Below are 27,635 nucleotides of genomic sequence, written 5' to 3' on the forward strand. Positions count from 1 at the left end.
TTTCATTTACACTTTAAACAGAAATTGATGAATCATCAGCAGAAAATTAACCCCTAATAGTTCAGATGAATCCACTCTTGCCTTTGGGTTATAGTGTGTCAGTCACAAGACATCCAAAGTTCACCTTTAGGGTTCTGGGAAATAGTGCTGATATTTTTTACTGCATTTTATAGACACCATTACTGATTTATTTCTCAGTCTATTGATGTACAGTAATGTGCATTGAGGAAACGACACATTTGCTGGGAAATTCAGCCATTGCTTTGACCTTTTCTGTACCTTCCTCGTTTTGCACAGATTCATGAGTGCACGCGCAGAAAAAAAAAACGTGAAAACACACATGCGCACGCACGCACGCCATCAGACTCCCTCCATTCTCCATCGGCTCCGTGCGCATCAGCTGGAGACACTTAACCATCGATCACCCCACCTTTTCTTTCTGGCCACGCATCGTGACGTCAGTCCTCCCCTCCTCTCCCCTCTCCGTCTCACCTGAGCTCTTCACCTGCAAACAAAACGTCCTGATGTGCGCTGGCGTCACGCACTCGCAGTTTTGCAGCAGCAGCAGCAGCAGCAGCAGCAAGAGGTCAGAGAAAGCAGGAGAGAGAGAGAAGACATTCCAAACTCAGTCACTGCAGGCAGCTGAACTGAATGTACAGTGGTGAGTGTTTGAACCTCTTTATTCAACTTTTTTAAAGAGAAAAAGTGGATTTATTGTCAGCTGCAAGTCACTTTCCTTTTATTTCAGGCTCCAGCTGGAAAACACACAGTTACACCTAATGCGTGAATGACTTAGATTTACACTCCTTATCCACATATCACACATTATACTGGCCGCTGCACTCAGTTAAATGGAAGAATATTGCATCAGGAGAGCACAGATGAGAGTTTTCAGTTATATTCATCCCAGAGTTGTTTCTTGGTGGTCAGAAATCTTCAGATTCTAACCTGATATTTGTTTTATTTTCATTTTTTTAAAAATAAAATTGATATGCAATGGGACATAATGTGCTCTCGGTGACATAAGGTGAGCCCACCTTCTTGTTGTGCTTTAACATATTTCACATTCATTTGAATGACAGTGTAGGCGAGCCAGACTAGTTGGAAACCATTTGATGAATGATAATAAACTGACTTATTGCATAAATGTTGTGTTGCCAGCTAGAGCAAGACTGGAACAATATATAAGTTATTAATACTCATTATGCATTGCAATAATAATTTTAAACAGTTCTTTGGCTGACTGCCCCTTTAAATAGTCCAGGAGCAGAGATGTGGGTGCTGCTGAAGGGGAAAGTCTGCTGACTAAAAACACAAAAGATTCTATCAAAGTTTATCCTAATTCTAAGTTATCTAATGACAGCAATTTCCAAATCTTCATATGGATCCTTCTGCTGTCTGTTGCTGCAAGTTTTTGATGAACTTAGAGGAAAAACTCCCAAACAGCTGGAAGCAACAAACTAAATTTCACCTCCTGTTAATGTTTCGTCAAAAGCTTTGACTCTCGTTAATCTCAGCTGCAGATAGTGTGCTCATTGCAGCGGAGTTATAGTTTTACAGCTCAACTTCCAAGAGAGATGTTGTGTATATATGCCCTTGACAGCAACAGATGTGTCTTTTGCTTCTTTCTGGGATGTCCAGTGTTGATGTTCAGACGTTGTTCTGAATGGAGATAAAGGCTCTCTACTGCATGTAAAAAAAAAAATTCACAAATGAGTGGCTTTAAGGCTTCATCTGATTAGGTGTAAGATTTGTTTGGGCAGTGTGAGACAGAACCTAAAAACGAAAGTCATATGTCAAAAGCATGAAAGCCGGCAACTCTGCCAAAACTCACTAGCCTTCTTCCTGAACTTCAGCTTAGAGACGAGACAGCGGCACACCCTAACTTATCTGCTGCTCCATCCACAGCTGCCTGCTCCGCACCTTATTGCTTTCTAGCTGAATAAATAAATAAGATCTTGTGCTATTTATTAAATATTCTAATCCTAACAACGTCTCTGATTTAGTCTTTTATCAGAAAAATAAGAGGGTAAAAACTTGAAATTGTCCTACTTTTTCAAGTTTTAATCTTTTGCAATTGTACGAAAACACTATTTGTCATCGGTCCTTGTGAGCATTTTTCTGATCCAGTGCCACAAAAATAAAAACACACCAGCAGCATGTTCAAAGAAAGCTTTTAATTTTGGCAAGGAGGTCCACATAACGGACTAGATAGGTGAAATCTGGGTTAGGGGAAAGAGGATTGATGTTTTAAATTCTTGGAAAAGGCTTGTTTCCTTTGACTGTTACAGTAGTTAGAGATGGGGCATACACCCTACATTATTAGAGATTCTTTGTATCTCCATCCATTAAGATGAAACTCTTAATTCTTTTTTTTTTTTTTTTTTGCAGCAGCAGCAGCAGCAGCAGCAGTGTAAGAATATAATGCTGCTACTTTGTTCTTTGGTTCTGACCATGAGGCTACCAGAGGTCATTTTTAGTGTTGAACTTAACAAATAATGTGCTGCTGTTTTAAAACTATCATTGGGAGGCTGAAAAAAGTAAAGGTGCCCTTTGATGTTTTTGACCTTTAGTAGCTCCAACGAGCAATGTTTGTATCAGTCAGTCCACTTGCTACATGAGATGTGATGCTATTCCACTAATTTAGAGCTGCTGCAAAGTATAGCAATCCTGTAACAAAGGCAGAGAAAAAGACGTTTGCCCTCTGTGTGTTATATTTGGATGAAAGTACCTATTTAGAGCAATGCTTTCACCTGTGGGTTCCGGTTTTACTTGTCTAATAAATGCACAAATGATGTGATTCACTTTGACAGATCCAACAAGTATCTGGACTCCAAAAAATAAAATAATGGAAGATCATTTAGCTGGTGAGCCGTCCAGTCCAGGCTTCGTCCCAGCCGACTACATAGTCTTCGCCACCATGTTGTTGGTTTCCATGGCAATAGGTCTTTTCCAGGCTCTGAGGAAGGGGCCGAAGGACGTCACTGCCGATGACTTCTTCACCGGAGGTCGCAGCATGCCAGCTGTGCCGGTGGGGCTGTCGCTCTGTGCCAGCTTCATGTCTGCCGTCCAGGTTCTGGGTGTTCCTGCTGAAGCTTTTCGCTACGGATTTAAATTCCTCTACATGTGCCTCGGCCAAAGTATCAACTCCCTGCTGACTGCTTATCTGTTCCTGCCAGTTTTCTTTCGACTCGGCGTCACCAGTACCAATCAGGTCTGAACGAGCGTCCGCTTATTCCACCAGTTATTTCAAGAACTGAACGTAATATATTAAAATAATGCTGGCTGGAGAGAAAGCAACACAGAGATAAACACAGACAGAAAATGTATTTTATTGATTATAAGTTGACTAAATAATAACTATTATTGTTAAAGTAAATAATAACTGTGTTATCGTACAAATCTGTGCATCAAATTTACTTCTGTTATTACATTTACTCTGTTCTTCTGCCTAATATCAACTACAAGTACAATTTTAGATTGCTCGACTGTAAAATGTATCTCACATGCACCAAGATCACAAACAATTCCCAAGCTTATGATCAAAATCATGATCCTGCGATAATAAAATACGTAATAAATCATTGTAAACACAGGAAATCAAAACTTAAAGCCGCTTTAAGCTATTTTTGACCATTTGCCGACACACATATTACAAAACTAAACTCATTTAGACAAAAGTTGTTGGACTTTCAGCAAACACAGAGTAGCTCATTGCCATTTAAATCAGAGTTAATATGGCTTAAGGCAGATCTTTGATAGTAATCTTGACTCAATCTCCTTTGGCTTCTATAAAATGTTGTATTCAGTCATTCAAAGTTTAAATGAATTACAACTAATCTTCAGTTCAGTTGCAGTTTTTTTATTCTATATTTCCTTAGTGAATGAATTGCTCTAAAAAACATCAACACTTTATACCCAACCATGCTAGAAATAGAAAATTACACTATTTGTCATGTTCTGGTCATCTGAAAAATTATTACAGTTTTATGCAATCTGTTTGCAAACATATGAAAATATCAGTTTGTATTGTTCAAAAATATAATTATTACCCAGTAAACAAGAACACTGTGCTAGTTTTTAATGCTCAAATTGTCGTTTTACTATATATAAAAGAGAATTATATCAGAAAAATGAGTATTACACTAAACCAAAACCAATCAGGATTACATAGTGCAGTGTGGAAATAGGATCAAGGATATCTCGGTTGAAATGCACCTGCGGGTCATCACACATGCTGAATTTAGGAGGTGAAGAAGGATGAGAGACATGTGCAGCGATACTCTGTGATGTTCTAACTCCAGCTGTCTGCCTGTCACAGTATCTGAAGATGAGGTTTGGCAGAGGGATGCAGCTGCTGGGAAGTATCCAGTTCATTGTTGCAACGGTAAGACAGACTCTGCGATGTTCTCTGTCTCTCAGTGCTGTCAGAATATAGCACAAATACCTGCAAACCCACACAAAATCATTTAAATGCCAACACATCATGAATTGAATCATCTTTGTAATTGCAATTATTTCACTCAAATTGAAACAAAAGCAAATCTGAAACAAATACTTTAAAGATTTTACTGAAAATGCAGGCCCCAAAGTAGAAACTCAATGGAACCAAGTGAACACAAATATGACCGCTGAAACATTTATTTCAAAATATCCTAACTGCATGAACATGTTGACAAAAAATAATCCATATTCCAGCATGATATCAATGCAAAAATCATAGAGTTTCTATTGAAGAAAGAGTGAAAGCAGAGACCTGGTGAGTTTGCCTTTGTGACGTGAATCCAGTAGAACACCTTGGAGGCATTTAAATTTAAAAGTAGAGCAACACAACCCCTGAGGCAAAGATCAGCTGCTCTTTTTCTACATGCCGATGAGGTCAATAAAGGAAACGTTCCAACTGTGATGCCCGTATTTTTATATTGTGAATGAATGCTATGCAAACACCCTACTGTTCAACTGAAAGCGTTATTGAGAGGTGATATAGTGTTGAATCAGTTGACATTTAACAGATAATACACTCACTTGTGTACTGCTTAGTGAGGCTCAGTCTCAGTTTGCTTTGGGCTTTAATGTTTGTTGGTGTGTTTAGTGATTTTCTTGTGTTTCTTGCTTCTCAGCTGCTTTATACAGGGATTGTCATCTACGCTCCAGCTCTAATCCTCAACCAAGGTAGGAGAGATCATCTGCAGACCTTCTGTTTGCATAGAATAATGGCATGTTTTCATTTTTTGGTATTTTGGTTGTAGTTTCCACATTTCTTTAGCATTTAATCCGTTTGAATGAACTACCACAAATCTTCAGTTCAGTTGTAATTTTTTGTTCTGCATTTCCTTGATGAATGAATTCCTCTATAAAACTTAAACATTTTTTATCCAAGCATGCTAGCAATTGAAAATCATATTTAGTTTGTCATTTTTTGGTCATCTGGGGAAAAAAAACATACATTTCTGTTTTATGTAACCTGAAAACTTGTGTGTTTTTGCAGCTACTGGACTGAATATGTGGGTGTCTCTGTTTTCTACTGGGATCATCTGCACCGTGTACACCACAGTGGTAAGAAGTTATTATTGATATTCTCATCATTCATTGGAGCAGTCGCACATTAACAAACAGCACCGGTCTCTAAAGAGATTGGCATATTTATTTTAAAATGCTTTACACATCGAGCCAGTCTCATCCCTTTAACCATAAGGTGGATATGTACAATAAGATGCTGCACTGAAACAAACATTTGCAGCATTTCAACAATTTTTGGAATCATTTTGAATCACCTTCCACTCTCTTAACTGGGATCAGAGAGGTGACATTATGTTACTTTAAGTATTCAGATTACAATTTTGTGATACTTTGCAACCTAATACCAGAAGCTACTGAATATAAGATTAAAATGTCGCATTTTATTTTCGATATTTTGAATGATTTAAAAAGAAAAAAACAACTTTTGGACCCCACGTATTGACTGATTGATGTAGGTTTGGAGTGGTGTTGGAAGAACACAGCCAACCTAGACTTCTTTTTATAAGATTAGGGGTATGACATTAAAAACGGAATTTCCGGCATCATAACCTTTGAATAAATGCACTGTTTCGCTTAGATCACACATATGTTCAATTGACGATGGTGACAAAAGGCTAAATGCACCAAATGTGGACTTTAAATATGGCATTCTAGAGCAACCATATACCTCAGCTGGCTGAGCAGGCAGCACATAAAGAACAGTTACAGTCTCAATGGTGTGATCATGGGTTCAAATCCAGCCCATGGCCATTTACTGCCTGTCAATTCCCCCACTCTTCTACCCACATTTCCTGTCTCTCTCTCATCTGTCATATACAATAAAGGCCAAACTTTAAAATATAAATAACATCCTAAACATAATAACTTTGAATGCTTTTTAATGCTATGTTCAGTTTTAAAGATAAAATCTTATCTAATAGCATAGAAGCTGATCACATTATACACTGTGTGTCTGTGTGTCTCACTCTGTGTCCATCTGTCTATCTGTCTCCTCCGTTGTCTGTGTACAGGGCGGCATGAAGGCTGTAATTTGGACGGACGTGTTCCAGATTATTGTCATGCTCTCAGGCTTCGTGGCCATTTTCATCCACGGCACAATCCTTGTCGGAAGTCCTGCACGGGTGCTGGAGATCGCCAACAACGGATCACGCATTAATTTTGACGAGTAATGACATTTTCAGCTCATAACTACCTTGGTTGCATTCATGTCACTGTGAGGGCACGTCACTGGTAGCAGCTTTAATGAAAAAGCTTTAATGAAAAAAAGATTGAAAGTAATAACTATAAGATTGTTCACACATAAATCTACTTTACCAGTAGCTGGCTGTGCCACTGAGACTGCTGAACTGTCATGTGACCCATGGATTGACCTCGACCGTTTGCTAACAGTCATTTGTGATGTTCTTCATCAGTTTTAACGCTGACCCTCGGAGCCGCTACACCTTCTGGAGCCTGTCTGTCGGTGGAGCGATGGTTTGGTTGTCCATGTATGGGGTCAACCAAGCACAAGTCCAGCGCTACATCTCCTGCAGAACAGAGAAAGCAGCTCAGTTGTGAGTGGACACCTGCTTTACAGCTGCATGAAGTTCACTTCAGCATTTACTCTATTAGCAATTTGCCTTTTTTTAGGCTGAGTTAAACTCATCCTCCTATTGTTTCTGAAGATGCATTTGAGCATTTATATTTGGGTTCTCACATGTTTAATAACCAACCACTGCCACTGCATTTAATAAACTGTTTTATCAAGTTTAATTTGATTTCATTGAATCAAAAAAAATGCATTCACCAAGATGACACAACATGTGAAAGAGCCATTGAAATAAAATTAAAAGACTGACTCATTTTTGCTTTCAGAGTAAAGTACTAAGGAGTCCTGAAAACTGAAGTTCAGTCGGCATATGTTGTGATAATGTTTGCTTATTAGCTGTCCCTCTCTGGGTTGGAAAATCTCTAGTGCACCTTTTAATTTCTGAATCTCTTCAAACACTCATAAAATCTTAGACTTCTTTCACACAACAGTTCAGTGATGCAACAATGACAAATTACGTTTCCTCTATTACATGATTTCATCATGTGTCAATATTGTCTTTGCACATATTCGGATCATTCAGATGTTGTCCTGCTACTGTTTCTGGTCCTCCTAATGCATAAGCAGGCCGCTAAGCTCACAAAATAATAGCTTCATAAAATAGTTTATGATGCAGACTCATTGATTCAAAGTCATTAGCCGCAGGGCAAACATAGTTTTGCCGTCCTTGGTCTTGCAGGTACAGCACGATAAGAAGTTACATAAGTTTTATTTGCTGTTTTGTGTAGATAGAAGGTGGAATGTTTCATGGTCATTGTAACCCTACATGGTTTTATTATTTACATAGGCATCTTGTGTCTTCATGCTATTTGTTTTAGGGTGACATGTTTCATATTTCCTGGAAGTGAAAAGACAAACCTGCATGCGAAACATCTGATATCGTGTTTCAGCATGGCTTTTCTGAAATTTTAATGATGATACTCCCGTGTTAGCACTGTGTTATGTTGACATATGACAAACAGTGTAAATGTAAGTGTAAACTGAGACTTTCAATCATTCTTTAGTTCATTGTAACTGTATAAATTCATTATTTGAGGAATTCATTTACATTAATACAGCCCCGTATCAGCTCCCACACCAAGTTAGTGAGTCAATAGAGGAAACTGTGACCTTGAATCACTGTAATGATTTTTGCCTTTGATTGCAGGGCGCTGTTTGTGAACCAAGTGGGTCTGTGCCTCATTGTGAGCAGTGCAGCAACATGCGGCATCGTCATGTTTGCTTATTACTACAGCTGTGATCCGCTGAAGTCTGGGAGGATTTCTGCCCCTGATCTGGTACCTAAACTAGCACTGATACTAGTTTTAACTTGCTGACCTCCAAGCAGTTTCTGGAGAGCTTTTCTTCTGTCACATTTCTATTCACTGTGGAATCATTTTTGACGGCAACATAAAATCCTGCACCTCTACTGAAACAGCACAACCACGGCTAGAAGTAGAGAGAGTTCAATCATGGCTTTCGTGCACTTATTGTCATAATGCCAGACATTAAAAAGAAAAAAAATCTTCAATTCTTACAAAAATTTAAAAACTAGAACAGCTATTTGAGTACTATTTAGATTATTGCAACCTTTATAAATGAGGTGTTTTTCGTACATCAGCTCCAGGAAGATATTTCACCATGCTGAATGTACTATCTTCCTGCAACCTACTGGCAACTTGCTCCTCTTTATGCCATTTCTGAATCATGTTGCCTCTACTTTATTGCTCAAGTATGTCTTATTCTCTTGTCTTTTCATAACCATCTCTTCTCTGTGTAAACACAGCTTGCAGTTCATCTGAAAAGTGCCGAAATTTGTTGTCATGTTGTAATGTTTGTTTTCTACCGGATTCGATGAAAGCTTTGTATTGTGGCATTTTTTATTGGAATAGAACAATATGTGACACACGATATGCTCAAAGACCGTGTAAAATTTGAAAATCTGATGATTCTTTCTGTTATTAGAGTGTCTGGTTATATTAAATAGGGGCAATTCTGGCAATTTTTAAAAAGAAAACATGCCAGTCCTTTGGATCTTGTAGTGGCACTTATTGACTGCAGTGGCTTCCTCTGAGTATTTAACTATTAGAGATTCGATTTAGCTTAATCGTTCCTTCAGAACTGGTTTCTGTGGAACATTGTTTTCATTTTTCCTATGAATCTCCAGTTCAGGCTGACATGAAACAGAGACATTCTCCAATGTCTTTGCTTGCCAGCTCCATCCATCATTTCCGGTTATGATGTTTGACTTGGTCACACAAAAGGGCTAATTAATATTTCAAATATTTATTATAGCTATTCACTCCCAGGTCAGTGTCCAGTGCTGAGCACAGTTTACTCAGCAAACTGTGATGAAAGCTGAAGTGTTTTGTAAACAGGACAAACTAATGCTAAACACACTCATTTTAATCTGTTTATTTTTACCTCCTTGCTCGTCTGATGAAGTATATGCCGTACTTCGTGTTGGAGATATTCAATAATTATCCAGGCTTCCCGGGTCTTTTCCTTGCCTGTGCGTACAGTGGGACTCTGAGGTAAGTCAGTCTATCTGTCTCTGAACCAAACTTAAGACTGACTTTTCCATCATGATACAGGGGATCAGTGGTGGAATCTAATTAAATACATTTACTCAAATACTGCATTTAGGTCTTGATTTGAGTAACTCGTACTTTGCTTGAATACATTTTCTGTGTCTTCATGCTTCAGTTCCACCACATTTCACAGTGAATTATTTTTCCTTTTAAACCACAACATTTAGGATGTAACCCTAAATGTTGGCTTGACCCCTTACAAAGAAAAGCAGTGTCTTTTTGGACTCCACTTTAGATGCCTACGAGATTATTGCAGCTCCACCAAAGAAACGTTTTGACTTTTAACTTATCTGGTAGTTTTATTTGAATTTTTTTTAAGCTTAAAGAGGGAAAACTGTCCAATATTGCACTAAAAGCTGAGATTGGTCCAATATATGAAAAGAAAATCGTGTAGAGAATTTTTTTCTGCCCCTTTAAACCCACCTTGCCACAAATTTATACTATGATTCTTTGGAAACTAGCACACTGTTACAGCCCCTGTACTTTTCCCTCATTCAAATTCTGAATGACCGACTTTTACTGAAATGAGTGATTTGAGAACTGGGTCAGTTGAGAACTGGGTCAGTTGTAGACTGTTGTATCCCCCATGTGTACAGTCGGAAAAAGTGTTTTCTGTTTCAAATATATGGTGGCAGACACCTGCACATACTGCAGCTCTAGTATTTATTACTGGAGAATAAAAGATTAAATTTGTTTTATGTAAACACCACGTGTCTTTTCAATAGCACGGCATCCACAAGCATCAACGCCATGGCAGCTGTGACGATGGAGGATCTGCTGCAACCTCACCTGCTCCACATTTCACAGAAGAAACTGATCCTTATTTCCAAAGGACTATGTAGGTCGATTTTCACTGACTGCTGAATGTTAACGTATTAAGTACTTTCACTTTTGCTTTAAACCCAAGACAATCATGACAAGAGGCAGAAAAGTCACTTGCACAACACCAATTATTTCACTGTTGTAATAGTTGTAATCCCAGGCAAATGTGATTGCTCATGTTTTGCGCAGTGCTACTGTATTTATTCATGGTTTACGACTTTTCTCCAAGCATTCCTGTATGGAGTTGGTTGTATCACTGTAGCTGCTCTGTCTTCCTTCCTGGACTGGGGAGTTCTTCAGGTATAATATCTACATATTATGATACTATATGATGTTAATGTGACCCTCATATTTGTAAAAATGCAGCAATGAAAGAGCTTTTCAAGAAACATAATGTGAATGGCCACAACTGCAGGTAGCTGATAAAATTATGAAACGCTGAATAAATAGAATAATAGGTTATTTTTGTAATTTATTTTTACTATTTAAGTTTTTTCACAATTTCTTTTTAAGTTAAACTTTAGGATTTTTCAGAAATTATATAAGATAAATAGAAGTTATCCTAATACAGACATTTTGTACTTGAGAACTTCTTCTGGTTTATTGATCTAGAGTCTTCACACTGAACTACTGTGTAAGATTAGTTTTGTGTTCTGTAATAGAGTCCCATTTGTTTGGTTGATTATCCAGAGTTTGTCTTTTTTCTTCAGGGATCATTTACTGTCATGGGAGTGGTCAGCGGTCCATTACTGGGCGTATTTATTTTGGGAATGTTTGTTCCAGCAACAAACAGACTGGTGAGTCACTGACGATCAACTGTTTCATATAAAAACTATAAGGTATATTCATAATATGCTTTAAATCCTCATATAAAGGTCATAGTAATCAAATAACAGCTTGAGGTGCAGATTTTTTTAAACAAAACATTGGCAGGAGCTCTCAGACTTACTTTCTGAAAAGGCTGAACCCTTTTGTCGCAGCGTCTCACATAAATAAGACTTACAGTCAAATGCATGCAGTGGTTTATCGTCCATTACTTAACTAAACCCACTTACCTTTTCATGCTACAAAATTTATTAGGAGGATTTTAATGTGGGAAAATTATTATTTTGGATCCGTCTGTGTTCATCAGACTAGCACAAACAGTTAAAATGTGTTTCCTTACATCTTTAGTTTTGTCTTTAAATTAATCTTAGCAACATGTCACCTCTCTAATACCTCCCTGCCAAGTCTAATATTTTCATTACAACATGTTGCCAGCATCAGTTTTGTTTCCTAGATGTCTAGAAGTCAGGAATCTTTTGTTATCTATGTAAGACACTAAATCTATTCATGTGAATTTCTCTTGAGCATGCACCACTTTCTGTTTCCTTGTGAATGTTCAGTTTTTAACTTGTGCCAAATGTTTGACATCCAATGACATTGTGTAAGAAGGCCAGTGAGCTTGTTTTATCTATTAGGGAAACTTTGCATTTTCCATGTTACTTCCTTGTTAAATCTCAGAAGTCTAAAACTGTCTGCGACTAAACAAAACTATGTCAGATCATTAACTTAAACAACTGTCAGAGCTTCACACTGGAGCACCTGACTTTCACACCTTTGTCTCAGCAGCTTTATATTGTTCCGTTAACCAAACAGTTTTTCTGGAAAGTTATTGGAATGCACGTTTACTTCCTGAATTTCTTCTGTTTATTGAGGTCCAAATGTGGGTCACATCCGATAAACAGCCTCATATCTTTATGAAGTTTTACTGCCGCCATTCAGTATCCCGGGTTCCTACTATATACCATGAGGAAACAGTTTTCTTCACATCTTTCCTGTTATTATATATATAAATCAAGACTACAGACAGGGTGCTTTACAACTGGCACTGTTGTCTTCTTTTTTACCCCCGCTCTTATCAGATCACTGCTTTTTGTTTGCAGAAGAAGTCAGGAGAAATTTGTCTACATATTTGAAATCATCAAATCTCCAAGCTGAACAAGCAGTTAGTGTCTTCTCCATGTATCCAACGTGCACATCAGAGCATGTTAGTGGGATAAAAACTAACGTACTCGATAAACCAGTCTCAGGCACGACTTATTTGGCTATAGATGTTCAACATTTCAACAGATGATGTTTTTATGTCTTCCAGGGGGCCTTCTCGGGGATTGCAGCGGGTTTCTGTGTGTCTATGTGGCTGGCTGTAGGTTCAACTCTTCACCCACCCAGTGCGGAGACCATGGGTGTCCTGCCCAGCTCCACACATGAGTGTAGCATCGCCCTGAACAGCAGCTCCAACCAGGACCAACCCTCCATCTCCATCCCGCTTCGCCCCAATGACTTTGGGTCAGTGAGCTCAGCTACCAGTTTATAATCCTGTGGTTTACACTTTGATTCTATGGAACAAGAATCGTGCTGATAACCACAGTTTGTGCTAAAAAAAAGAAAAGTCAGTCAGCGCTTTTTGAATACTGATGGATTTAGCTTGTTTTTTGTGATTAGTTTAAGTTTTAGTACAGCTAAGCTTTCAGTTGAAGTGATTTTTAAAGTGCTATAATACCAAAAGAGGACAGAAATAAGATAGAGTACGCCACAAAATAATGGGGACAATTTTCTTTCTCCTCTCTTTACCAAAACTAGGGGCCTGCATAACTTCTACTCCATGTCCTACCTCTACTTTGGTGCCATGGCCACCAGTTCAGTCATCATTGTCGGGACGATAGTGAGCTACGCAACAGGTAAAAAGACAAAAGTCCTAATACACAAGCATCTGTGAAATAGACTGCAGGTGTATTTGTGCAAAGTGAAAACTGCTGATTCACAATGAGAGATTATTCAGAACTTCTGTGACACAAATGACACTCATTTGCCAGAAATTTACATTTACAGCTGCATCCAAAGCATCCAACATTACTGCAGTGCAATAAAAGCTTGTAATCTTCCATCTTAAGTGGTGCTGTATGGGAGTATTACATTGTTTTTTTCTGATAGCTGAGCAGATTTTGTTTTTCTCCACCACAGGACCAACAAAGAGGAGTCATATTAAAGAGGGTTTGTTGTGGTGGGACTTGAAAAAAGTGAAGGAGGTCCCATCAGACCACAAAGTGAGTATTATACTACAAGCTTAGGGCCTGGGATTTTGTTTTAGATGCACCTTAATAGAATAGAGTGATTGTGATCGTAGACCTAAAAGGTGTCTTCTGTGTTTTTCTCCCACTCAGACATTTAGTTAACTTTATATTTAGTGTCATATTCCTGCCATTTTGGAGGGAATTTGGTTGCATATTTCTATTATGTTGTGTTAAATCACAGGGCTATAAAATTGTGTAAGTTCAAATCTTTCTGTGCAGTGTGCAGATTCCCTTCTTAAGTTTCTATTCTACTGTTTACTCCTACTGCCTTCCACAGTCTAAAGTCATAGAGTTATCTAAATGCATGACTCTAACTGCAAAATATCTATTTTTGTAAATATAATAAAACCATGTCTCTAGATGTAACAATAGCATACATTAAGGCTTCCCTTTCATTCTATGTTTTTTCTTTGAATTACTTATTTGTCTGTTTTGAACAAAATTGCAGAGAAATGTCATGCAGAAATGCGCTGTCTGTGCTTGTTTTAAGACTGAGACCATGTCCAAGATGTTTTCCTGCATTCCCTGCACTCCATGCCAGGATACAGCTGAGATCTTCAGTAGGAATAATCAGCTAAAGGTATGAAAGACTCTGTTATCATCCGTGATTATCACTTTACAAACTACCGTAAGTGAAAGATGTCCGAGTGAAATGTAGAGGATATTTTTTTCGATGGTTAATATGGCCATATGAATGACAGAAATTCATGAATTAAGTACTTTTCTTTGTATTTGTATCTTCCATTATTTCATGTGTGTACCAGAGAATATTAACATCCATTAGTTTTGGTTTCTTGCTGTTTCAAAACCAGAATTTTGATCTTTTTTGCAGGAACTCAAGGCGGCAGATAAACGACAGATTGTCCCTTTGATGGATCTGTATAAAGTCACAGTTGAAAAGCAAAAATCAACAGATGGAAATATGAAATCATTGCCTGGAGTTTAGGTGTTGGAATCAAATTTACCCCAAATAGCATGAATCAGTCAATCAATAGTAGCCGTAATATTTCAGTCCGGTCTTTTTCCTCTTTCATTCAACACCTTAGTTTGAGAAGTTATTCTTATAGGCTCCTATGCTGTGATTTAAACCCAAGTGAACTCTTCACACATCTAGTACATAACACAGATGCATAGGAGGGGGACAGAAAATCCCACAACTTGCAATGATTGATTTACTATTGCAACGTTTCGATGCTAGATATTCATCCAGCAAATAGTCTGGTGCTGAGCCAGAAACCAGCTTAAATAGGGAGTGGCTCCGACTGCCCCCAATGAACAAACTCTGCATATGTTTGGGAGGTATGAAACACCACAAGAGAAAAACAGAGACACTCACGATTAAAGACGGCTTGTGGTTTTGCACCAAAGCATTTGCTAGATGAAGGTTTCACAATGAAATGTTGCAATGATTAATTTATCATTGCAAGTGAGACTATTTTGTACAGGTTCTTATGTTGCCCTACATGTGGAGTTACATTTGGTCTTTATTACTGTGCCAAAGAACTTTAAGTATAGGATGTAATTAAATACCACTAGATGTGATGAAAGCCTGTCATCAGGATGTTCACTTTGGTATGTTCCCTATCTGACACAATGCACACCTGCCCTTCAGCCACTGTTCGCAGGTCTGTGACAGGCAGCAGGAAAACTGAGTCTGTGTTTGGACATTAACATTAAAGCCTCTAGTTTCACAATTTAATGAAATGATCTTCAAACTGTATAGCTAGTGTTACATATGTATATAAGGTGGAGGGATTTTGAGTTATAGCTTTACACTTAACTGTTGAACATGTTCAAACTGCCAGAAACATTTTAATCCACAAGTGCAACTCTCAAAGGAAGAGAGGTGAATAAAAATATTTTTGCTAAGTTCGGCCGGTTTGCGACTGTTCATGTTTATGTTTTCTGCTACTTTTACACTGAAACACAAGGTTTGTCTTCTAATCAAAAGTTGAATTTATAAGAAGTAAATCTCACTCTGCACCAGCAGCTTTATTTAATCCTCTATGATCTGTTGCTCTACATTTGTGATGCTGTTACACTGTGGTAAAGCATTTTTTGTATCCTGTGATTCCCAGATGTTGGCTGTAACTACTGAATTTGTCCCAAGACAAGTGACAGTGCTTTTTTGTTGTTTTTTAGCAGTTTGCACCATAAATGTAAAAGAAACCCCTTCTCTGTCTTTTCACATGCAGGTTTTCGACTTTTAAACAACTTTTTGGACAATGACAAATAAAGTATATTCCACATGTCTACATCTCTGACTGCTTTCATACATAAAATAAATCAATATGAACAAATAACAGCCAGTGTACTGGAAACTGGCTGCATTTTTTTGGAATATACTAGACTGCACTGCAAGGTACCAGATAGATAGATGTTGTATTTATTTCCTTTGGGAAATTAGTCGGTAGCTCATGTAACCTTTAAGGATACAAGAACTGAAACTCCCTCTACTAATAATGTACCTGAAATGACATTTTTTTTCAGCCATTCTGATGAGCTACTTACCTCTGGCATTTCAGTTTTTGGAAAATAGAACATTTAATTTAGTAATACACTTTTTTTTAACCACCATTTAACATCTGTATTCTTCATTTTCAGCCTCATGTTAAGGAAAAAGAATAAGAAACTTGGTTCTATCCCAATATAAAGTGTATTTGAGTATATTCTGGTGTGTGCTGACACCTGGTGATGACTCAAAGTCCCTTCATGATCTTCCTGAGCACACATGGCTGCGTTCATCATGGCTGCCACATATTCATGCAATCAATAAGTACAAAAGCATTTCATATCACATGACGGTCATTTATTGCATTTTTCGTAATCTTTCATTCATTCTGACAATACAAAAGTAAACATATCTCCCTCCCTTTCCCACAATAAGCTGGCAGGCCTCCTGGCTGCAGGTCTGTCTCTGATCTTGTGCTTGTCGCACGTTGGTCCTGGATCTCTGGGCTCCTCCATGTTGTTGTCTTCAGCCGGAGCTTCACCACTCGTCCGCGGCCCTGTTCGAGTCCTCGTCGGCTACGGCACAGTCCAGCCGCTGAACACCGGGAAGCGCCAGGTCCCGCTCGTTAAGTTTTTCCAGAAACGAAGAAAGCAGTCGTTTGTTTAAATGGTCCGTCAGCGTCCGCTCCTCTTCCACCCGCTCCTTGGCCACGTTTGTCCCGGGCTCCTCCGTCTCGACGTCCGTGTTCGGCTGCAGAGGGGCCGAGCGGTGGTTCAAGGACAAGCCGTTCGACTGCTCACCTTCCACGGGCTGCTGCTCCGTCCAGCTCCCGGCGTCCGCCCCAGTTTCCGTCTCCATCCGTGATACTAAAGTGGTCTGCAGGGCGGCATTCTCCAGCTCCTTCAGGCGTTTGCTGTGGAGGCCGCAGGCAGGCGGTTCATTGCCAGCCGGGCTGTTGTTGTTGTGAGGAGGCTCCGCAGTTTGCTCCATCGTGCTCTGCGTCAGGAGTGCAGCCCGGAGATAGAAGCAGTAGAGGCGCAGGCTGAGAGGTGGCGCCGCCCGGTGGTCGTAGACAGTACTGCACGGTGTCAAGTTGGAAAAGTTACAATGCCATCTTATATACAGTATATACTTATATTTATAAGATGGCATTGTAACTTTTCCATCTTATATATGTATATATGTATATATGTATATATCTATATCTTTATAGCTATCTCTCTCTCTCTGTATATATATATATATATATACACACACACACACACACACACACACACACACACACACACATACATATATAGAAAACTCTCAATACAGGTACACCGATTAGCCACATCATGACCACTGACAGGTGAAGTGAATAACATTGATCATCTTGTTTTAATAACCTACAAAGTTCTGTTGAGTAATCTTGAGTCCTGACACTCATGTGGATGTCTGACATGTACCTCCCACCTAAACATTGCAGGTCAAGGAACCTCCCAATCATCATGGCAACAGCAGTCCTTGATGCCAGCTGTCACCCTCAGCAGGACAATGCACCCCAACACACTGCAAAAACTGCTCAGGAGGAACACAAAGAGCTAAGATATTGCACACTCCCCAGATCTAAATCTTACTGAGCATCAGGGGAAGGATAAGCCTGATCAATGTAGGTCCCAACCTGCAACCCACAGGACCCACAGAATTCACTGCCACCATCCCGGTGCCACAGGACATCCCCAGAGGTCCTGTGTCCATGTCCCACTGGGTCAGAGGAGTTTTAGCTGCATAAAGGAGATCAACACAATATTATGCATCTGGTCTTAATGTTATGCCTGATTGTGAATATGTCCAGCATGTAAAACATCACCTATATGTCAGGGGGTAATTTTAGCTTATTTGCATTAAAAAAAAATCGGATTTCTATGTAAACAGCTCACTTGCAATATAGTTGAACTATAGATAAATACTAGCACAATTTGCATGTTACTTTCCACATCATTTTGCATGTTATTTTCCTTATTTTTCCTAAGCTAACATATGTGAGCTACTTGATACCTTAATTTTCCCAAATGGAATAAATATAGCATCCACCTATCTCTATTTAAATAAACGCAGTGGAGTAAAAAGTACATTTCAGTGTCAAATGTTTGAAGTAGAAGTAAGACTATAATTCAGAATGCAACTACACAAGTTATCAAAAAAGGTACTACAAGCATTTCAGTAAACTGTATAGTAATCCAGTAAACAATAATGTATTATTGTTTACTGGATTACTACACAATTTACATTATGGGAGCGTTCCATAAATGTTTGCTGCACCGCCATGACAAATTTTCCTGAGGAACCTTTCCTTGTCTTTACTTTTTTTTTAAATTTAAACTTGTGTCATTCATTTTACTTTTTCTTACATTTTCTGGTATATGTAGCATTTGAGAGCAACAGAATTGATCTGAATGTACACTTGTTTTGGTGTATTTTTCTGAATGACAGTTAAAGGCTGTCCGTTAAAGAAGGATTCAGTAAAACAACCTTCATGGAACCTTCAGAGAAAGTTCCCTGAAGTAACTCTGAAGGTTTTGCAAAGTAACCTTTATGGAACTTTCACAGAATGTTGTCTAACGGTTTTGCAAAGTGCCAATGAAAATGCCATTAATTTGTGTAACCTTCCAGTGAAGCTTCACATAAACATATATAAATACAAAGATAAAGAATCCCACTGAGCTCGGCATCACATAGAGCTGACTTTTTACTAAAAACAACAGTATGCTAAGTAATGAAATCAAACACACTATCTATTCACTTGTAAATATACAGTATCATATAGACAAAGTGAGCATTACGATCAGTGTTGCAGTAACAATTTCACATCATAATGCTAAAATGGCCCTGCGACGGACTGGCGACCTGTCCTAGGTGTCCCCTGCCTTCGCCCGAGTCAGCTGGGATAGGCTCCAGCACCCCCCGCAACCCTAGTGAGGATAAAGCGGTGTATAGAGGATGGATGGATGGATGCTAAAATGTATATAGTACACAATAAATAATATTTACCAGTAATTTAAAGCTCATAAAGCGCGTGAAAAAAAAGGCTCCAGTTTGTAGATAAACTATGGTCATCAGCCTTACTTGGGATGGTGATGAGTTTGCTGATCCAATTCACCAGGACGATAATTCAGCCTGTCTGCACTTCAGTTACTGTCTGGTTAGATCGACCACTAAAATGAGCAGACAGACTACAGTGGACAGTCAGGACTGAAGAGAAAATCATTGCGACCAATTGCCTTCCACCCAGGATATATGCATGTCCAGCGCAGAGAAATGGACAGATAATATCAATTTTGATAAATCAAACCCTGGACAAAAGCTATTTCAGTACTGTATATACTTTTTATCAGATGCTTGTATTTGTTTCATCTCATACATTATGCTCTCTGTTCTACTGCAATATCATCCACCTACATATCATGTATATGGTGCCATTATCTTTACTGATTGCTAATACTTGTATTTGTACGAAATTTTGTACACTGTGGTTTTAAACTTATATTCTGGTACACTTTAACAGCTCTTTTACACATATTTTTAGTTGTACATAGTAGTTCATTCATGCATTGTCCCTCTGAAGCCTGTTGCCCTTGTTGAAATGTATGTGTGTCTTATTTTGTGTAAGTACGTTAAGAGGAAAGATAATATGGAAGTCGAATTCCTTGTATGTGTTCACTTCTTTTGTCCCTGCTGACATTTTTTTCTGCTTTGAGCTTCCGTAGAACAAGCTCGGTTTCCATAGAGACCATCTTCGGTAAAGCCCAATGGACTCCTAGCTTGGGCACAACAACAGCAGGTAACAAAACCATTCCTGTGAACACTGTATACCCTTTTTGATAGCGGCTTATCATGTAGATTAAAAGTATAATGTCTTTTTACAGGCTAACCTGCAGTTAGCCACCGGCCGCTCAAACGGATTCGCTTTTCGCTAACTTCCAGCTAGCGACAAGCTAGCTAAGCTATGTAATCAGAATTATGCTACTTAAACCAGGCTTACATTTTCACACTGTACCGATAGTTAAACATAACGTTCCGCTTTCCACCACTGAAATTGAACTCAAAATAGAATCACTAATGAGTCTGTTATATCACAGTGAGTATTATGTAGCTTTTATTTTTCGAAAATAGCGATTGTATGCTGTTTTTAAGTCAGCGATGTTGATAGCTATAATGGTTTATTTACATTTTAGTCATGTCAGTAAGTTTTACTGTAGCAACCCCAAATGACAAATCCTTAAAATTTAGTCAGTGCCACCCTCTATGTTTTCGATTCACGCGACAAAATAACGTTTTGTTTCTGCTAACACATTTTCTCCTTTTTACTTACAGAGGAGGAACCTGTCCACGTTTTGCTGTGCAGTACTTGTAGGTCAAAATGTCCTTCAGAGACTTAAGAAGTAAGCAATGCTTGTCATTTATGTTATTTATGCCCCAATAAACATTGTAGTGCTGAGGTGAGCATAGTGTCTTTTGAATTGTATGTTATTTGTCAGATTTCACAGAAATGATGAGGGCCTTGGGTTATCCTCGCTTGATATCCATGGAGAACTTCAGAACACCTAATTTCACTCTAGTTGCAGAAATCCTAATATGGCTTGTAAAGAGGTATGTTCTAGCTTTATAGAAAACAATCTTTAAGTTTGTGCCTCTAAAGGTTTGTCATGGTTTCTTTGGCTGGATTTTTTCACATCATCTACTTATCGTTCAACTCTGTCCTCCTGTATGGATCAGATGTCTGTGTTTGTACTTTGATCTGCCCAGACTATGTATAAACATCCTATGTGTGATGGAGGACACTGTGATATTGTTTTGTTTTGTCGTTCTCATCCCATCCTTCTCTTTCTCCTTATAGATATGAGCCTCACACTGATATTCCCACTGATGTGGACACAGAGTCAGACAGAATATTCTTCGTCAAGGCTGTGGCTCAGTTCATGGTGACATCTTGTCTCAAATTTATAAAGACTGTACATTTTTTTCTAAGCCATTTAGCGCATGCTGTTACTCGGTCTGTCTTAACCAGCTTCTGACCTGGTTGCAGGCAACAAAGGCTCACATCAAGCTGAACACCAAGCGTCTCTACCAGGCTGATGGTTATGCAGTGAAAGAGATGCTGAAAATCACCTCAGTGCTGTACAGTGCAATGAAAACCAAGCAGATGGCTCTTGGAGATAGAGCTGAGGAGGACAACAACAAGTTTAAATTTGACCTAGGTTCACGGGTGAGATGCTATTCGTACATTCTGTGTAATATTGCGTCTTTATTACTGTATCCTCATTAATTTCTAAACTCAATTATTAAGCCGTCAGGTGTATAGAGTTTTGTCAGGAAAACTATATTTTTGAAGAGAAAGTTGCAATTTGGCAATCCTCGTGAATTAAAATGTAGGAACATGAAACAGAAGCTGGATTTTTAAAAAACGTGTATATATGCAATGCAAAAATTTTTAGTGCACTATTTGTAGCAGAGGTTTATACCCAATACAACTTCATTTAGATGCCATAAAAGAGAGGGCAGCCAAGTAATATCCTGTTGGAACCGCAAGAAACAGGAACCTGAAGAGTTACAAAATGTGCATTCATTCACATATGTTGGATTACAGCTTCACAGTTATTAGCCCGCTGGGTGTTACAGAGACCAGGAACAGACAGCAATTTGAGGAAATAATGGCCATCACTAAGAGATTTATTTAAAATGAAAATAAAGATATTTGTGAAATTTTTGCTTACCATGTTAAATATTTTCTGAGGCATTTAAAAAAAAAATGCTGGTTGACCCACTTTCAGCACATGTCTGTGTTTGGATGGCAATATCTCAGAAACTAATGATATAAAATTCAGAAATTTGTCATGTTAATTCACATCTTGCCATTGATTCAGAATCTGCTATGTTGTACATTAGATAGTGGCTGGTTCTGGATAATTCACCTGTAATCAGAGAGTTTTTCATGTACTCGTTCAATTTTGTCTTATTTTAACGGTGCAGCTTGCAACGACTAGCCTAGCCATGCTACACCCATGTTTCTGACGGCACAAGGGTCTAGGGAAGCTCGACAGGGAGGGAGGCGGGCTAAAAGGTTGTCTATCTAATCCTTCTGCAGCAATTGGGTAGGTATACAACCAATCAACGCAACGAATAGGCTGAGGTAGTTCCGAGAGCACCGGCAGATTGTGGCTAAGTCCCATTAGCTTCCCAACCAGCGGAGCCGCGGAGCCAACTGGTATATTAAGGATTTGCCGTATCCCGTCGGCATAAGTCCAAATACGTCTTTCTTCTCAATGAAACACTTAAGTGCCGTCCTTTGTTTATCTTTCAAGTTGAATTTTAGCTTCAAATCTTTAAGGGCTGTGGCCAAAGCCGAGACGAAAGCTAACTGTTTATTGTGCGCCGGTTGTTTCTGTCAGAATCGTCGCGCCTCTGTCGTCACTTCCTTACGCCCGCCTTCTGACTCTACACTTCATGGTGATTGGTCCGGCCAGTTTTAGGAGAATCCAGCCTCGAGCCTTATGGAGGGTAACGAGACCCACCCTGGCAGAGAATTAAATTCGTTGCCGTGGGTTGTCTAGCGCGGCTAGGCTATGCAACGGCTGCTTTTTCCATCTGAATTTCTGCCGTTGTGCCTTTTTAAACATAAAATTGTGGATTAGCTTTTAAAACAATTGCTTTGAGAAATATTAGGCATAAATTTAGAGAAAAAAATAATTTGTTGCTGTTCAGACTGATAAAATGAAGCAAATATATATTAATATTTATTTTAGTGAATGCTACCTACATTCATGTTGGCTTGATTGTCTTTTGTTGCCTTACTTGCTGGTCACTGGTACTCGACCCACATGAGCACAGGCTCTCCCATTAGAGCAGTGCAGTCAGTACAATATGTTTGACGTAACACCCAATATCATTTCATATGTTTGTTGTTTCCTTTCTATGATTTCTCTTCTTTATTTACATTTATCTTTTATGAAAATAGGATAAAACTATCAAGTGTGTTGCTGATTACGTTTCACTTTGTCTTCATTTTAGATTTCAGATCTTAAAGCAGCTCGACAGCTGGCATCTGAGGTCACGTCTAAAGGAGCATCTCTATATGATTTACTGGGAAAAGAAGTAGACCTAAGGGTGAGGACAAACACAGACATGACTTTATGATTTTTGCTTTTTCTGCATTGATTCTGAGATGAGAGCAACTGCAAAGCTGTGATGCAGCCTGTCTGACAAGACATCAGTGACAGAAGATTACATTGCTGTTTTTTTATCATGTCACTCACAGGAAATGAGAATTGCAGCCATTGCCAGACCTCTGGAGATCAATGAGACTGAAAAGGCCCTGAGGGCTTCCATCAAGGAGGTTTTGGTCTGTATTTATTCTGACAGATTCCATTTCATTCCCCATTTTTCCCATTCACATAGGAATCGACTGTACCTGATGAGAAACTAATCTGTCTCTGTGCTTTTGCATTCAAGGAAAGTGTGGAAAAGACCAAAGACATGCTGAGTAATGTTGTGTCTGATGAGACCAGTCTGGACGCCAAGATAGAAAAAAAGAAGCAGGAGCTGGAGAGGAATCGGAAGAGACTCCAGACCCTGCAGAGTGTCAGGTCAGTTTGTACCTGCCAGTCAGCAGAAAGGAAAATGCGAAGATTTATTACTTGTCGCCTTAGGATAAGTAAAAACCAAGCACAGAGTAAATGGAAGAGTAATATTTTTTGATTAGAATTACTTCCACTATTAGCCAATAAATATGGCTCATCTGGATCAGGTCTTCTAGTAGTTCCTCTAGTTCCTAGAGTAAAAACCAAACACGGAGAAGCTGCATTCAGCTTCTATGCCCCATATATATGGAACAAACTCCCAGAAAACTGTAGATCTGCTGAAACTCTCAGCACATTTAAGTCCATTCTGAAGATGTACCTGTTCTCAGCTGCTTTTGATTAAACTATTTTAAGTTATTTTAAATCTTATTTTATGACAGTTACTTTTAACAGTTATTTTAACTCTATTTTATGACAGTTATTTTAAACAGCCCTTGTTTTCTGACTTCTGTTTTTGATCTTTTTACTGTTCTGACCTTCATTCACCTACCTTTCGTAAATGTTTTCTTTTGTTTTTCTTTTAATAATTGTTGTCATCTTCTGTCTTAATGTCTTTGTAAAGCACTTTGAATCGCCGCGTTGTTGAAATGTGCTATGTAAATAAATTTGCCTTTTGCCTTTAATTACCAAGGTGTTTTAAAAGTTTTCTACATCTTAAATTTTTCTTCTTTCTTTCAAACACAATTTTGACTGAAATTAAGTGTGTCTGTGCTTGCAAAATAGGTTTTTGTTCTTTTTCTCTTCATTTCTTAGGCCAGCATTCATGGATGAATACGAGAAGATTGAGGAAGATCTGCAGAAACAATATGACACATACGTAGAGAAATTCAAGAACCTCAGCTTCTTGGAGTCTCAACTGGACGAATACCATAGACTGGAGCAGGAGAGGTTTGAGGTGTGTGTGGGGATCATATGTGCATTATCTTGGTAATGTCACCTACACAAAATCACTCATTCTTCCTCAGTCTTATTTTTTGGGTTAAGAGGAGAAATCTATCCTTCTGGAAGGGGTTGAGATTGTCTAAACTGCATTTATGCTTCCACACTAAGGCATTCCTAGATGTTCAAAAGATGTGAACATAACTAAGGAGCTGCACTCAAGATGAGTGTCCCACTTCCAGAACCTTTCTATGTAAAAATATCATTTACTGGCCTGTAATAATGACACATACATAACAGAAAAGTCGGTTGTGGTGAAAATTGTTAGAGAATTTCTGCGATGTCAGGTGAGGAACCTCGGGAAGCAAACTCTGGAACACTCAGGAGACTCAGATGACTGATGTAGAGAAAAATGCTTTACTGAATTCAGGAGAAATGATACAGCAAGGACCGCATATGCCGACAGAGCCAGTATCAAATCTGAGGAGTCTCTCTGTCCTTGGAGGGTTTATACTGTCTGAGAGAGAAAAGAGGCAGGATCTAACCTTGTTATTGTTGCACTATCAGCAAATAGTTGTCTGTCTGAGCAGTTGGTGTGCTTCTGTGTGTCTTCAATTGGGGTCAAAGGGTGACCTTCAGTATGTTGGTTCAAAATGACCTATTACCTACAATTTTTCCTTCACAAAAATCAGACTGATTGTTTCGCTAAATGCAGTAGAACAACCATTCTTCTGGATAAAAAAGTCCAGAGACTGACTTTAGGACTTTAAAATATTGCATTTCTCATGTTTCATCTCCCCTGCAGGAAGCTGAAAACACTCTAAGGATAATGCAACACAAACTGAGAGAGGAGGAGAGGGAGCTAATGAAGAGTTCCTGTGAGGCACACACGCTAGAAGCAAAAAACATTTTTTAAAATCGCATAATCTCAACGCTTTTGATGATTTTAGACACTTATTTTATTAAATATATTTTGTGCAGTGAAAGATGAGGACTCTGACATGGACGTTCCGGAGGATGAAGGTTCAGACAGCGACATGGAGGAGTCTCGGCCTTCTAAACCACGACCCACAAGAAACGGCATCATGGCAGGTACGAGAGACAGCCATATCCTTGTTAGGATCAGCTAACAATCGCTGCTTAACACAAGCAAAGATGGATGTTAAGTGTGGACAAAATATTGTGCATTACTATGATCCTGATGGAATTAAATTTGATTTTCAAAAATAAAATGCTCTAACCATTAAAATGTCTAATCAGACTTACCTAAGTTCCTTTTTTAAATACAAACTCAGCATAGCATCATTTTAATTTTTTATTTTTACGTAGGGAGAGGAGCACGTTTCATCGGAAACATGCAGGGTGGTGACAGTGATGAGGTTAGTAATGTCTTATCTGTCAATGCAAGATTCTATCCTTACCTCACTATTTCCTCTCCTCATTTTGTCAAGATTCTTCACGCCCTAAACGGTGCTCTCTGTCAATGCTTGCTGCTTAACTTTTACGCTTTCAGCCAGCTATCCTGTTCACCATCTCTGATCGGTATCTCACTCTTTTTGGTTTCCTACTTGTGGTTTAAGGCCTTTTTAGTGGTTTCCAGAAGGTCAATCCCTCATCCCAAAAAACAGCGGAAAGGAAAGGTTTGTGCAGGACCAGGAGCTAGTCACCTCCTTTTTTCCTCCTTGTGTATTTAAAGGAAAAATCCATTCTCAAATTCCTTGATTCTCTGACCATGTAGGGATTGTATATGCAGGATAAGCAAGTGATTCTCATCAGCTGCATAGCATAGTCCCAAAAAATGTTGTAGAATATCTACACAAAAAATACAGCATCTAGAACATGTATATGAATATATATATTTCCATTATACCTGTAGTGCAGTACATATACAGTGTCAACCTCACTACAAATGTTTCACTGAGAAAAAGAAACAAGACAGTCACTGAAGAGATAGAAATTATTGCTTCATTGCATTCTACTCCCTTGATGCATCTAAACAAAAATGCAAAAGTCTTTATTAGTTTTGAAGTTGGAGTTTATTGTGGATTTTTCCTTTAAATTAGGCAAATGCTACAAGTCCGGATGGACCTGCTGCAGCACACAGATTCCCTTTGAAATAAGTTGTTGACTCTGCATGTTTTCACTAGCGATAAAAAATGATTGTGTAATTAAATTCTCCTGTTTCATTGAAGTAGTGGAAAGAAATTAGACAGTTCTGTGTTTAGTTTGAATGAGAACTTGCCCATTCCTGTTGTGGTTCTATGTCGTGTGTTGAATATCTGTCCAGGAACATAACATAGGATGCAAATTGTTTAACTAGACTCTGGAAACTGACTGCTACCGTCTTGTAACTGTTGTGGTTATTAAGTGTTGCTGCTTGCCTTCTGTTTCAGACTGAAGACAGCGAGATTGATGTGGACGAGGATGATGAGGAAGATGAGGACGGCGAAGAGGAGGATGAGGAGGAGAGCAAAGATTTGGAGGATGACAGTTTGGAGGGCCCAGTCTCCAGGGGTCCTCGTCCCCCAAGAGGAGGCATGAGACCTCCTCTGCTGGAGGAAAGCGACAATGACTTCTGAAAGAAGAATGTGCAGATACGCATAACCTCCAGCTGTTCCTGTATTCAGACCATATCATTACTTCTCAGAAATATATTTTTGAATCCATATTTTTTTGTATCATAAACCGTCAATATATCTCATACTCTTGAATATTTGTGTTAACATTTTGTCATAATAAAATATTCCAAATGTAGTTTTAACGTCTTTCCTCTATCACTTGACTCAAATATGACATGTTATTGTTCTTAGAGACAGTCAATCATATGTTAAGGTGGAATTTAATACTTTGTATGTCACTACATTTTAGAATGAAACAATGTACTGGACAAGTTCTTCTTAGTGCTAAGATTATAGATGTATATTTCCTGTAGCAGTAAAGAAACTGGTAGGTTTTCCTGTTTATGTGCTCAATAGGTGACCAACAAACATCTCACAGCTTTGCTGCAAGCAGTGAATACACACTAATAGAAGCAGTAATAGAAGCATTTAATGCAACAAACTAAAATTCTTT

The 27,635-nt window shown here is 38.7% G+C and overlaps 2 protein-coding genes across 2 annotated transcripts; both read left to right on the top strand.

Moving 5' to 3' along the window:
- The first annotated feature begins 358 nt into the window (after positions 1 to 358).
- Positions 359 to 15,868, top strand: slc5a5 (solute carrier family 5 member 5). Its single transcript, XM_022210600.2, has 17 exons — positions 359 to 661; positions 2,814 to 3,214; positions 4,322 to 4,387; positions 5,121 to 5,172; positions 5,489 to 5,556; positions 6,531 to 6,685; positions 6,933 to 7,073; positions 8,256 to 8,385; positions 9,533 to 9,621; positions 10,404 to 10,516; positions 10,730 to 10,800; positions 11,211 to 11,297; positions 12,635 to 12,828; positions 13,123 to 13,220; positions 13,504 to 13,586; positions 14,104 to 14,193; positions 14,446 to 15,868. Exons 1-17 carry the CDS (start codon positions 652 to 654, stop codon positions 14,557 to 14,559), a joined length of 1,962 nt encoding a protein of 653 aa, XP_022066292.1. The 5' UTR covers positions 359 to 651; the 3' UTR covers positions 14,560 to 15,868.
- Positions 15,869 to 17,342: 1,474 nt separating this feature from the next.
- Positions 17,343 to 27,317, top strand: cluap1 (clusterin associated protein 1). The gene is made up of 13 exons (XM_051947387.1): positions 17,343 to 19,888; positions 20,422 to 20,489; positions 20,586 to 20,697; positions 20,945 to 21,029; positions 21,134 to 21,313; positions 23,116 to 23,211; positions 23,363 to 23,446; positions 23,557 to 23,690; positions 24,438 to 24,579; positions 25,369 to 25,441; positions 25,545 to 25,655; positions 25,893 to 25,942; positions 26,957 to 27,317. Exons 2-13 carry the CDS (start codon positions 20,468 to 20,470, stop codon positions 27,140 to 27,142), a joined length of 1,275 nt encoding a protein of 424 aa, XP_051803347.1. The 5' UTR covers positions 17,343 to 19,888; positions 20,422 to 20,467; the 3' UTR covers positions 27,143 to 27,317.
- Positions 27,318 to 27,635: the final 318 nt, after the last annotated feature.

The sequence above is a fragment of the Acanthochromis polyacanthus genome, chromosome 4 (assembly GCF_021347895.1).
Source record: "Acanthochromis polyacanthus isolate Apoly-LR-REF ecotype Palm Island chromosome 4, KAUST_Apoly_ChrSc, whole genome shotgun sequence".
In the NCBI taxonomy this organism is placed as follows: domain Eukaryota; kingdom Metazoa; phylum Chordata; class Actinopteri; family Pomacentridae; genus Acanthochromis; species Acanthochromis polyacanthus.